Source organism: Megascapheus bottae, chromosome 15 (genome assembly GCF_031878675.1).
Source record: "Megascapheus bottae isolate mThoBot1 chromosome 15, mThoBot2.hap1, whole genome shotgun sequence".
Taxonomy (NCBI): domain Eukaryota; kingdom Metazoa; phylum Chordata; class Mammalia; order Rodentia; family Geomyidae; genus Megascapheus; species Megascapheus bottae.
Genome location: NC_143523.1, coordinates 44,538,899 through 44,552,372, shown reverse-complemented (window position 1 = coordinate 44,552,372; position 13,474 = coordinate 44,538,899). Strand labels below are relative to the sequence as shown.

Sequence of the window (13,474 nt, the reverse complement as noted above, 5' to 3'; positions counted from 1 at the left end):
AGCTTTGCAAAGTGGTCCCACAGCTCTTGTGGCCTGGCCCTTGCTACCACCCCCACCCCCAACCTGCATGCTGGGGAACTGTGAAAGGCTGCTGCCACTGGGCACTCTGTCAGGGACACTCACCACGGTAGAGTCCACCTTGGGGCCACCGTCATCGGCCACCACTGTCAGAGTGTAGAAATCGCCCTTCTCCCGATCTACCAGGCCCTTGATTGTAATCACACCCTAGAAGGGGGAGTCCAGAGGGCGAGTGACTTCACAGTCACCAGCCAGAGCCCAGCCTGCCTACCCCTAAGAGTCCTAGGCTTTGGCCAGGCTGGGCTTCGCTACCTCTCACCTGCATGCCACTCCTCTGCTTGGTACATGGAGGCTGGCTGCTTCCACGGCTCTGAGACCCCTTTGAGCCTATCCCACACAGGCTCCCTGCTCCCTGGCCAAGTGGATGGCTCCCTCTGAGGGCCTCACATGTGTGCCTCTCAATTTCTGTTAGAGTGCTTTTCTCATCTCCCTGGGCCACTGGTATGTGCCTCAATGACTATTCTCACATCTATGCCTAGCCTGGAAACTCTTCGTGGGCTGGAAAGAGGTTTGCTCATCTTGTAAGTGGAATGATTCCCACCTTGTTAGTTTTCAAAGAAGAGATTCTGATTAAAAAGATATACTTAGCCAGGCAAGGTGGCTCATGCCTGTAATCCTAGCTGCTCAGTAGGCTGAGATCTGAGGTTTTCGGTTCAAAGCCAGCCAGTTAGGATCTTATCTCCACTTAACCACTAGAAAACTGGGAAGTGGGGCTGAGGTTCCAGGGAGAGAGTGGTAGCCTTGAGCTGAAGAGCTCAGGGACAGTGCCCAGGCCCAGAGTTCAAGCTCCTTGACAGACAAAAAAAAAGAGAAAAGAAAAGAAAAGAAAGAAAAGCTACCACCCTATCCCTTGAGCCATAGACTACTTCTGTCTTTTTTTCTATGTATGTGGTACAGAAGAATCAAATCTGGGTCTTCATGCATGCTAGGCAAGCACTCAACCACTAGGCCAAACTACTGGCCCTACTTCCAGTTTTTTAACTGGAGATAACAGTCTGATGGGCTTTAGTGCCCAGGCTGGCTTTGAACCACTATCCTCAGATCTTAGCCTCCTGAGTAGCTAAGCTTACAGGCATTAGCCACTGTGCCCTGCTAAGAAGTCACTTCTAATAAAGGATAAAATGTACATCTGAGATTCCTAACAGCCAAGGTCAAAAGGAAGACATGATGGTTTGCATAGCTTTCTGTGATATTCTATGAAATATATGTATGGTCTTTTCCCTGGCCCCACCAAGCTTCTAAAACCCTTGTAGTTTACTGAGCAACAGGAATGTCTGAGAATCTCCTATTCTAGTAGTTGGTTATAGGCACCTGGACAGAGTTCTGAATACCTGGAATCTCGTGGATCATACAAGAATATGGGAAGGGGACAGGGCTGGACATTGAGTTTTAACTATGACCCAACCAAAGTGGCTCACACCTGTAATTGCATCTACTCAATAAATGGAAATAGAAGGACTGGGCAAAACTAGCCAGTCTGGGCAAAAATGCGAGACCCTATCTGAAAAATAGATCAATTAAAAGAGCTAGGGGAGTGGCTCAAATGGTAGTATGCTTGCCTAACAAGCAAAAGCCCTGATTTCAAACCCTAATACAGAAGAAAGAAGGAAAGAAAAAAAGAAAAAAAGAAAGAAAAAAAGAGTAAAAAAACACTGGGTGATACCCAGGATGCTGAAATCTGAGGATCATGGTTTGAAGCCAGTTTAGCCAGGTTCTTTCTCTAATTAACCATTAAAACACTGAAAATGGAGCCATGCCTCAAGAGTAGCATGCTAGCCTTGAACAAACATGCTAAGAAACAGTGCCTGGGCCCTGAGTTCAAGCCCTAGTACTGGCAACCCAGCATATACATACACACACACACACACACACACACACATGCGCGCGCACACGCACGCACGCATGCACGCACGCACCAGAAAACAAAAACAAAAAATCTACCCTGAAATACTAGCAGAAAAACAACTACAGTGATGTTTATCTCAAGGACATTTAAGGAGACCAGTGATGGAGCTCAGTAAATGGTCACATTGGAAAAGCCCTTCAGTGCCCACCCCAGCCCCTCACCGTGTGTGTGTCTATCTTGAAGAGGGCTTTGGCCTGGGTGCTGGTGTAGGCATCGAAGCGGTAGGTGATCTGGTTGAGGTTGTCAATGGAGTAGGCCTGGACCCGCACTATCTCTGTGCCTAGTGCCAGGTTCTCCATGATGGTCACCTCGTAGGAGGCATTGGAGAACTGCACGGCCTCATCCAGCTCATTGAGCAGGGTAACAAAGACGCTGCAGAAGCCTTGGTTGTAGGGGGGTGCCTGGTCGGTGGCAGACACGTTCATCAAGTAGCTGGTCTTGGTCTCATAGTCCAGGTAGTCCACAGTGATGATAAGCCCCGTGCTCTCGTCGATCTCAAACTTCCCCTCAGCACCCGATAGGATGCGGTAGTTCAGCAGGCCACCATCCCCTGCAGAGGACACAGGCTGTTTAGCTGCAGGCAGGGGTGGGGCTCCTCGGTGGCTTCTAAAATTGTCCATGCCATTGCATGGCGGTCCTACCCAGCACATGCTGTCCCCAAGAGATGTGGCAGAGGAGCCTTGCAATTCAAGTTCAAGACTTACCTTGGCTGTTTGGGCTGTCTATTTATTATTATTATTATTTGTAAGTTCTAAGCTTGAAGTCAGGGCATGAGCAATGTCCTTGGGGCTTTCTCAAGATTAGAGCTCCACCACTTGAGCCACAGCACCATTTCTATGTATGTGGTACCAAGGAATTGAACCTGGGTCTTCGTGTGTGCTAGGCAAGCCCTCTACCACTAGGCCAAACTCTTGGCCTTGTCTCTTTATGAGGGGTTTTGATCTAGAAACTGTTCAGACATCCTTAGCGGTAGCCAAATTTCTGCTTGGTTCCTCAGATGGAAGGCTCTGAGTGCTGAGAACATGGTCTCTGCTCCCTGGGGGTTGAGGCCTGCCTTCAGGGCAGCCCAAAGCCATGTATGCAGACCAGAGGAAGGAATGGATCTGGCAAAGCCTGAGTACCAGGCCCTGAGCTAGAAGAGCAGGCCCCAGCCAGTTTTCTGATAAGGCCCCCTTTAACTTGTTTTTTCGCAAGTCCTATGCAAACCCTTCACCAAAGGCTAAAGGGGAGCTGCCAGGTCCCAGAATGGCTAATCTGGACTTTGCAAGTTCATGGCCTCTCCTCTGTCCAGCCAGAGGCCAGGACAAGCCCCCTGGCCTCAGGCTCTTCAGGCCTCAGCATCTGTGGGGAGTAATTACAACCATCGTAGGAGTGCCTCAGTGACCCAGAGGACACTCAATTATGGGGAGCCAGAGGGTGACAGGGCCCCTCAGGATCGGGCCAGGTGAGCTAAGAGGGTCACTCTGAGCAACGGGACTTCCTATGCCTCTCCTGCCCGCCTCACCAGTGTCTCGGTCTGTGGCTCGAACAACAATGACGGATGTGCCGATGCCGGCGGTCTCTCGAAGCCCCAGGCGGCTGTACTGTTGCTGTGTGAACACGGGGGCCTCATCGTTCACATCTTCCACATACACGATCACCTGTGAGGGCCAGGCCAAGGGTGCAATGTTAGGGTGGGGTGGAGACTGGGAGTCTGCCCAGAGTGGGAGCACCCTCTAGCAGGCCTGGCCAAGATCTTCAGATCTCAGCCTCCTGAGCAGCTAGGATGGCAGATAGAACTCTGGGACCATCAACATTCTCCACAAGGAAAGGGCAAGAGTATCATGACATTGCCATCTCCATGCTGTTCCTAAGGTATTAGCCAGGGCCACCAAAACTTCTGGACATGGAGTCCATTCAAGTCTTAAAACGCATATAGGAAGACATTGCTGGCAGCTGGGGTAGAGGATGCTAGCGATGAAATCTGTTTGTGATTCTCAAGTGCCTCTGCCAGCCAATAGCCAGCACTGTGGAGGGTAGAGGAAAGAGGATCAGCCCAACTTGGGCAACTGGACAGCTAGGAACCAAGGCCCACAGGACAGACGCTGAGGGCTTGCTGCCTAGATATCCCAGGCTTCCTGGGCCCTGTCCAGGGCAGTGAGGTGGTTCTCAATGAAGCCCTTGTTGGCATTCCATCCAATTGGGATGGCCAATCTGGACTTTGCAAGCATGTGGCCACTTCTCTGTCCACCCAGAAGTTGGGACAAGTCCCCTGACTACATTCCACCCAGGACAGTCCACTTTGCTGGCTGCTTCCTTCCTGATGCCCTTGCCCCTCCCACTTTCCCCAGGGAGAAGTTTCTGACTCATGGCCTCATCTCAGAGTTGCTCTGGGGAGCATGACAGTGGTCATTTCTGAATTATGGAATGAGGTCTAATTTACCTCATCGCCCATCTGTACGTGCTAAGTTCTCTTTAATGAACGCCTATGATGTGTGTGGAAAAATAACTGTTTAGAGGCTGATACGGGACAGTAGTGTTTATGGCAGAGATCATGGCAGCCCCATTCTTCTCTCTGCCATCCCTTCTCATCTCCAGGGCACCAGCAGAGAAGAGGGTGGGGTATACAGAGGTGCCTCAGGAGCTGGAGGGAGGGAATGGCCTCTCACCCCTTTCAGAAATGAAGGGGGACAGGCCCAGGGAGAAGAAGTAGCTTGCCTGAGCTCTCACAGAAATAAATGGGCTTAGAAGAGGACAGCAATCTCTAGGTTCTCAACCTACCAGCTCTTCAGCTCCTTGCTCTGTTCTGTGAGTGAACTAGTTCCAGTAATGGGGAGACACCAGCCTTGTAGCCTACCACAGTCAGGGCAGCCAGGGTGGACAGAGGACATGGGCAAGAAGATTCAGTAAGCTGGGTACTGTTGGCTCATGCCAGTTACTCAGGATTCTGAGATCTGAGGACCTATGATTCAAAGCCAGTCATGCAGGATCATCTGTGAGACTCTTATTTCCAATTAACCACCAAAAAGTCAAATGTGGCACTGTGGCTCAAGTGGTAGCACTCTAGCCTTGAGCATAAAAGCTCAGGGATAATGCCCATGCCCTGAGTTCTAGTCTCAGTACTGGCATTTAAAAAAAAATAAAGAGGAAGCTGGGTGCAGTGGCTCATGCCTGTAATCCTAGCTACTCAAGAGGCCGAGATCTGAGGATCATGGTTCAAAGCCAGCCTGGACACTAAAGTCCATGAGACTCTTATCTCCAATTAACCACTAGAAAGCTGGAAGTGGTAAGGGGTAGGGTGATAGCCTTGAGCTGAAAAACTCAGGGACAATGCCCAGGTCGAGTTCAAGCCCCATGGCTGGGGGGTGGGGAAAAAAAAAGAGGAGAAAGGAAAGAGGAGAGAAGGGAGAAGAAAGAGGAGAACGAAGAGAGGAAAGACGGACTCCATGAATCTATGCTGTAAGATTGCAGCAGGATGGTGGGTCTGAGGCTATGTGGCCTCAGAGCAGCTCATACATTTGGCTCCTGATTAATTACTGCCACTGGGATTGGCTGTGGCCTCACTTTGAAGTTGCTTTTCTGGTTGTTGTTGTAAGCAGGTCAAGTCAACCTCACTAGTATTAGAGTCGGAGGGGAGGGGTAGGGTACAGGGTTAAGGGAGGATAGGCCCCATGAAGCAAAGGGGAGCCCTCCATTTTGCTTATCCCAAGACATTAGGTTATGTGAGTTTTCACATCTAGATACTGAGAAACCATATATGCAAACTAAAAGTACTCAGTCTCTAGCACAGCTGTTTACAGGCTGAAATTTTCTAGATTTGGCTTTGCTTAGACCTTGGCCAGAGAGATTCTGGGTGGGGTGGGTGTAGGGGAATTTGTCTGGATGAATTTTGGGAACTCTGTTTCTGTAAATAGAAACCAACTGTCCATCTTTCCTGAACTGTGAGCCTTCCCTTCCTGGAGTCCCAACGATTATATAACCAATGGGTTATGGGAAAGAAGCAGGGCAAGAGGAAGAGAAGAGAGGTATTGGGGAGCCTGGCCCCACACACTGGCTGTTGATGGTTTCAGCCTTGTGTGGAGCGGCAGCGACAGGAGGCAAGGTGGTATGTGGTTTGCAAACCTGAGAGACACAGCTGTGCCGGAAACAGACTGGCCGAGTTCTGACAACAGGAGGGAGCTATCTGGCATCTCACGGAGCCATCCTGCTTTCTCTCCAGGATTGTGACCTCCAGTGGGGACAGGACAGTAGAGGACAGTTCCTATTGTAATTCTCCATGCTTCCTGGACATCACCAAGGGAGGTCCCTGGTCCTCAAAGAAGGATCTGGGATATGTTCATGGTCCCTACAGCAACTCAGATGCAGCTTGGAAACTGGTCCAGGGCAAAACTGTAGCCTCATGCTATTATCAGGAATCGCCTCTCCCGCCCTCATTTTCCTGACGGTCTCATAGACCATCAGGGGTCACCAAAGCCCCCATCCTAGGAAACAGTCCCCAAATTCTCATGCTTAGGTTACTTCCTGGGGACCAGGCAGTAGCTCTGACTGCTCTGAAATGTCTCCTGTCACGGGGTAGTGCGGTGCTTAGCACAGCATAGCCATGAAGAGAACAAAACTAAGGATTGTAGTTCCAAGCTTGTCCCAGGCAGAAAATCTGTGAGATTCTTATGTCCAATTAATCAGCAAAATGCTGGAAATGGAGCTATGGCTCTAGTGTTAGAACACCAGCCTTAAGCAGAAAAAGTGTTAGGCCCTGAGTTCAAGTCCCATAACTGATGGGGAGGGAGAGGGGGAGGAAGGGATGGGGGGAGAAAGGGGGCGGGGAAATGATTGATTGCCAGGGGAAGTTTGACTCTTCCTTTCCTGCTGGGGGACCCTAAATGTTGGTTAATTTCTCCTTGCCTCTGTTTCCTCATCTGCAGAATGGTGTCATATAGGATTCACCTCCTAGGGCAGTTAAGAGTGCTGAATTCAAATTTAGAAATCTCTGTGTGACAGTGAGAATGCTGGTGGGGAGCAGGTGCTGCATAGCATGCTTCACCCCTGCACCCATCAGCAGCACAGCCCACCTTTGATCTACTTCACACAAAACGTTCAGTTTAAAACTGGATTTTCAATACCATGGCACTGACAGGAGACCCAGCACTTCCCAGAGAGCCATGAAGAGGGCGGAGGTCAAGAAGTCCAGGCATCCACCTAGCATCACTGATGTGAGCACCTATGGTCTGAAAGGGGCCAGCCAAGGCAGGCTGCACTGTGGGCAGGCTGGTCAACAGGTATGTAAGAGACAGAGTCACACAAAGAGTGGCAGAAAGGGACTGCCTGGGACATACTCTGATTATCTCACCAGGCCCCATCTCCCTGAGTGAAGAGTGATGAGTGACATGCTGGCCAGGTGGTTTCTGCTCATTGTTTCCAGCCTGGGCAAACAGCCCTGGAGATGGTCTGATAAGAGTAGCTGATCTGCTCCACTCAGCTCTGAGTAAAAGTCCCCATAGATCTCTGCTCCTTTCCCCGTCCTCTCCCACTGGTGAGTGACGGTGATGTCTGAAGTCTGACTCACTTCCCACTGCTCTAGGGGAAGGGGCTGTGGGCTGCTGACTCTGCTGGGGGGTGGGAAAGTGTAGCTTTCAGAGTTTTTTTTCTTTTTCTTGTTGTTTTGAACTCTGCATTTGCTTCGTGGCTGCTCTATCACCATGCCCCTAGCTTTCTTCTCAGTCCTCTATCTGCCTACTGCTGGTAGGACTGTGTAAACATCACCCTAGCAAGGGCTCATCTCTGTGTACTTGGAAAGGCCACAGTGGTTTTAAGTGCAGAGTGAAGGAGGGAAAGAGTTCTGATTATTGTGTTTTGGGTACATGTATTAAAGTGTCACATAGTATCCCATAAATATGGATAATTATTATGCATTAATTAAAAATGAAAATATAAGCTGAGCACATGTGGCCCAAACCTGTAATCCTAGTTACTCAGGATGCTGAGAGCCAGAGAATCTGGGTTTGAGGCCATCTCAGGAAGAAAAGTCCTAGACACTTCATCTCCAAAATAACCAGGGGAGTGGAATGAAGAGAGGAGGGGGAAAGAGAAGACAGTAATAAAGTTCAATGCATATCCTACAAAATTAAAAGTTGAAGAGAGGGCTAGAGTTGGGAGGGATGGGGAAGAATGTCAAAAGGGTCACTGTGCATTGTAAAGCTGGGTGCTGGTGACTCACACCTGTAATCCTAGCTACTCAGGAGGTTGAGATCTGAGATCGTGGTTTGAAGCCAGCCTGGGCAGGAACGACCATGAAACTCTTATTTCCAATTAACTACCTAAAACCTGGAAGTGGCACTGTGGCTCAACGTGGTAAAGTATTACTTGAGTGAAAAGTTCAGGGATAGTGTCTAGTCCCTGAGTTCAAGCCCCATGAGCCTCCTCCGCTTGCCCCCCCCCCAAAAAAAAACCCAGATGCATTGTATTCATAAACTGTGTTGAATGGTAACTCCTCTGTATACTGGGACATAATAAATTAATTATACAGGATCCTAGGTAGTCACACACAGTGAGACCAGAGAAGGAGAGGAACACGAAAGTTCAATGCCTATGTGCATCTGATCATACAAAAGATTATTTATGAAAATGAATTCCAGGAAGTGGAAACTAGAGTTTTTTTTCTTTTTGTCTTGTTTGTTCATTTATCTGTCTTTGGGAGGATAAGAGGGGACACAGAAATGGTGGCACAAAAAGTGAACAAATGCAGCGGTAGTACTCATTGGATACTATATTGAAAATGAACTATACAACTTGTGGGTAGGGACAGGAGGGAAAAAGTGGGAGAGAGCTAGGGAAGGGGTATCACTGTCCCAAAAGAAATGTATTCTCGCTTTGTTTTTTTGCCAGTCCTGGGGCTTGAACTCAGGGCCTGGGCACTGTTTTTGAGCTGTTTTCTTTCTTTCTTTTTTTCTTTTCTCAAGGCTAGCGCCCTACCACTTGAGCCACAGCACCATCTTCAGCTTTTTCCTATATATGTGGTATCAAGGAATCAAGCTCAGGGCTTTGTGCTTCGTGCATGCTAGGCAAGCACTCTACCACTAGGCCATATTCCCTGTCCTGAAATTTACTCTTTACTTATATAACTATAACCCCTCTGCACATCATCTTTATAAGAACAATTAAAAAATAAAAAATAAAATAACCAGGAGTAAACAGTGTTTGAGGCATGGCTCGGTGACAGGGCGACAATCTTGTAAGTGTAAGGCTCTCAGTTTAAACCCTAGGGCCACTAAAAGCAAACCAAACCAAAACAACAACAAAACCCCAGCATAGTCCATGGGGCATTTGGGAATGCAAATATTTCAGAAATAATTTCAGAGGGAAAAGTATTGAGCTTGGACCCAAAAGACATGGGCTCAAGTCCTGATTCTATCCCTAGAGACTTCTCTGGGGCCCAGTTTCTTCATATGTAAAGCCAACTTGGCATCTACATAGCCAAGGCCAACCCTGGAGAAACTGAGGCTCACAGCAAAATGGCAGGTCCCATTTTGGGAGATCCCAGCTACACCAACCCCTACCCACAGATGTCAGTCAGCATTGAAAAACGTAGAAGCCCTTCCCTACCCCCCAGGCTACAGCTGCTGGCCACCTCTGATCCAGCTGTGGTCTCACCCTCACGGAGCTCCTCATGGGGCCCAGGTCGTGGTTATAGGCCTCTACCATCAGCACATGGGACGAGTTCAGCTCTCGGTCCAGGGGCTGGGGACCTCGCATCAGGAGCCCGTTGCTGATGTGGATTCGGAAGTTGTTGCCATGGTTACCTATGTGGAGGGATGCACTAAGCTTAGCTTGTGAGATGGGAGAATGTGAGGGTTTGGATCCCCCTGGAACATTAATCCTGCCAAAAGATCTCAGAAACTTGGTGAAGCCCATAATGACATAAAAGCCCCTGTGTTAGGATGTCCTCACCGGGGGACAGAAGTCTACCAGCCTCCTCCTTATAGGAAGCCTGGGAGGGTCCCTTGATCCACACAGCTACAGGTATAAGTGGTATGAGGACTCCTAAAATTTTCAGAAGAATCTAGGGTACTATAAGGAGCCTGGGGTTTGTGGGTGGTTGAATTCAGGCTCCAGTGGGCATCTCTGGGAGCTGAGCTGGTGTGCTGCCCTTGATTTTCCTTTGGGACCTGCTCCCTGCCACACTCTGACATTGTAGTTCACAGAACGTGACTTTATTCTGGGTACCAGAAGTGGGCAGATCAGCAGATTCCACTCTGTGGCCACAGTGATTGGCAGGGACCTTGATTTTTAGCTGGAACATGAGAATGAACCCCTGAATCCATGTGGAGCTTCCCTGGACTCCAAGAGATCCTATGTAGGGGTGATGGCTTTGCAAAGCTCTGTGGTACATGGGGCACTTTGGGCACAAAACAGTCTGCTGATTTCCCAGAAACCTCCCAGGAGGATGCTGGGAAATCAGAGAATTCTTCCCTCAGGCCCCAGCATGTGTGTACAAGTGCTAGGGGTTTCCTTAGCCTCATCTCCCAGACTCTAAGCAGCTAGAAAAGTATTGTTCCCCCCCCCACCCCTACCTAGGCTCCCCGTCCTAAGGCAGCCCACTCACCATGGAGAATCCGGTACCATACACGCCCAAACTCGCCCTCATCTGCATCCGTAGCTTTCAGCTGAGGGAGAGAGAGAAAGAAAGAGAGAGATGCTGGAATGATTCCCAATTCTCTCTGCCTGTGCTCCCTGGCCCCTCTCCCCCACCCCCATTGGCTTGCCCAAATCTGTGCTTTCCTATAGAGGCTGGCTGGGAAGTGAGCTAGGGAGGACTCCTGCTGCCCTGTGCAGGGCCAGTTCTGCCCCTGCCTGTGCCCTGCCTCTAGGTTCTTAGGGGAGCAGGGAATGGGGAGCAGGTAAATGATGGTCCCCTCACTTTCTGGATCCAGACTGAAAGAGGTCACTTCACACTTCTGTGATTTCCTGCCTATGATCCTTGGGAGATCATGAATGCCTCACTGGGGAAGCTGGGTTCCCCAAGGCTTCCTGCCCACACTTACTTTCCCTTAAGTCCTTGCACCACACTGAATTTATTTCAGTGTGTGCACTGGCCCTGGGGCCCGAATGCAGGGCCTAAGCATTGCCCCTGAGCTTTTTTGTGCTCAGGGATGTTGTTCTACCTCTTGAACCACAGTTTTAGCAGCTAGGATTACAAGTATGAATCACCAGCACTGGCTAGTTCAGGTTCTTAGATACTGTTTTTACTAAAAAGCAAAAAACAAAACAGTACCCCAAACAACAACAACAAAAAAACACTGACTCTTCATATCAGCCCACAATGCAATCAAGATAAAAGCCTGGCATCCCTTCCTTCATTTGGTATCTGTTTTCTTGTTTTTAAAACTTGAGGCAAGACCCTCACTTAACTCTGACTAAAAACCAATCTAAAAACTGTCTACAAATCAATGGCACCTAACCTACCTCGTTCTTCAAAAAGATTCAAAAAAGAGCCAAGTGCCAGGTTCACACCTGCAATCCTACTCGGGAAGTTGAGATTTGTAGATCATGGTTTCAAGCCAGCTTAGACAAGGCAAGTCCCTGGGACTCCAATACCCACCAAAAGACTTGGAGTGGAGCACTAGCCTTGAGCATGAAAGCTTAAAGACAATGCATAGGCACTGAGTTCAAGGCTCAGGACCAACCTGCGTGTGCGTGTGCGAGCACACACGGAGACACAGATAAGGGCAGGAGGGAAGAGCCAAAATCCGATCACTGGGTGTCTAAAAGTTGGGGTGGCCCCAGGCATAGGTCTCAGACATAGCCATGACTCCTCCCAGGCTGTTTCCTGGGAGCTACAAGGCCCCTGGAGGGGAGAAGCTAAGCAAGCTGTGGGTTGCCAGGGAAGTTTTGGCTTCTAGAAAGAGAGGAGGTTGGGGAAGGGGAGGGGAGTATGTGTTAGGGGTGGGGAGAGGGTAGAGCGCAGTGTGTGTGTGTGTGTGTGTGTGTGTGTGTGTGTGTGTGTGTGTGCATGTGTGCCACTTATCCTACAAGCTGTCCCTTACTCTCCAGCTTTTATAGGGAAAATACTCTTCTAAGCCAAGGCACAGGGAGGCCCTCGGGGACGGCCCGGACCATCATTCCCACTGCTTCTCTGTGTGTAGCCCCTTTCCCTGGTAACCTGGGGGCTGGCAGACATTGAATAGCAACCTGCTGGCGGCCCTGACCATGCTGCCCATACCATTCAAACTTCCAAGGGGGAGCAGAGCCTACCCACCATGCCTGGAAGGTCATTAAAGACCTTGTCTGTGTCCTTGAGAGGGCTCCAGGGAGATGGGCTGGAGTGAGGAGGAGGGCTCCCCTTTTCTTTCCACCAGTTGCCATCCCTACCCTCCTAGTTGTCCCCTCCCCCAAGGCAGGCCCTGACTCTCCCAGTGTCCAGCTGGTGAGCAGGGGAGAGGCCCACTGTGCGGGCTTGGCTGGTTAAGGGCCCAGGGCACTGCAGAGCCCAGGGTAGGCCTGGTCACAGGCGGCCTTGTCCTCCTTGGAGAACTGAGAGACCTCTCTGCTGTGCTTCGGTCTGGCTCTGAGGTGGGTATGGGGAACTGCAGAGAGAGGCTGGAGAGGAAAGTGGGTGGGGCCCATGCTGGGGGCTTGGAGATGACAGGAAATTGTGCTTGGTGGGCTTTCTGGTTTGTGGAGAGTGGCAACAAGCCCGTGAGAGGCAATGACCAGGCTGTGGATACACAGTGGGCTTCTTTGCCCTCCCAGGCCCTGCTCTATGGAACTCTAAGGAAAACAATAATGTTCTAGATGGAGCCTGCAGATATGCATCCCCTGTTCTCAAGACCGATCCCAGTTTGGCCTTAAAGAGCTGCTTTCCTGGGACCCAGTACCCCTTGATGGAGGGATCTGTCAACTAGACCTGCCTTGAGCTCTGGGGAAGGTGACTGGTTTGGGCAAGCACTTTGGCGTCCCTGGCTGCCAGGAACTGTGCAGGTTCACTCACAGCCCCACCTGTGTTCTTCCTGAAGCAAACCTCGAGACCTGCAGGCAGGATCAAAACTAGTAGGGTACAGTATCTTCCAACTCAGACAGCCCTTCCTTAACCCTGGCCAAGCATCGCCCAAGGAGGCCGGAGGGAGGCTGCTCTTCTTCCCCTGCAAACTGGCCGCAGGCCACACCCTGTCCCTCCTCCTGCTTAGACTCCAGGAAGGGCTGACACGTAGGCTGCCCATCCAGAGTGTGCTCTGGGCCTGGAAGGCGGAGGCCCTGGGCAGCTAGACGGGCATCAGAGTTTCCAGCCACAAGTGGAGAGGCGTCATTTTCTGTCTGGAGGGGCTGGGAGGGGTGGTAGTAGGGGACGGATGGCAGGCAAAAGGAAGCTCTGGATGCCCACTGTTGGCGGGGCACAGAAGCCGGGAGTTAGGTCGTACAATGGCAGGTGAGTGCTAGGGTGGGGTGGGGGCTCCTGGGTAAAGGACTGGGTAATCATGCTCCACTTCCCATCACCCGTGGGCAGGGTTCATCACAGCT

General features: G+C 50.3%; 1 protein-coding gene across 1 annotated transcript in view; it reads right to left on the bottom strand.

The window, feature by feature from the left end:
* Cdh23 (cadherin related 23) overlaps positions 1 to 13,474 on the bottom strand; it is a 305,993-nt gene that overhangs the window by 73,802 nt on the left and 218,717 nt on the right. The window contains exons 27-31 of the mRNA XM_090346502.1: positions 10,563 to 10,623; positions 9,611 to 9,759; positions 3,489 to 3,624; positions 2,146 to 2,534; positions 124 to 225 (exon numbers count right to left, since the gene is read on the bottom strand). Coding sequence (XP_090202628.1) covers positions 124 to 225; positions 2,146 to 2,534; positions 3,489 to 3,624; positions 9,611 to 9,759; positions 10,563 to 10,623 — 837 coding nt within the window. The remainder of the gene's footprint in view (positions 1 to 123; positions 226 to 2,145; positions 2,535 to 3,488; positions 3,625 to 9,610; positions 9,760 to 10,562; positions 10,624 to 13,474) is intronic.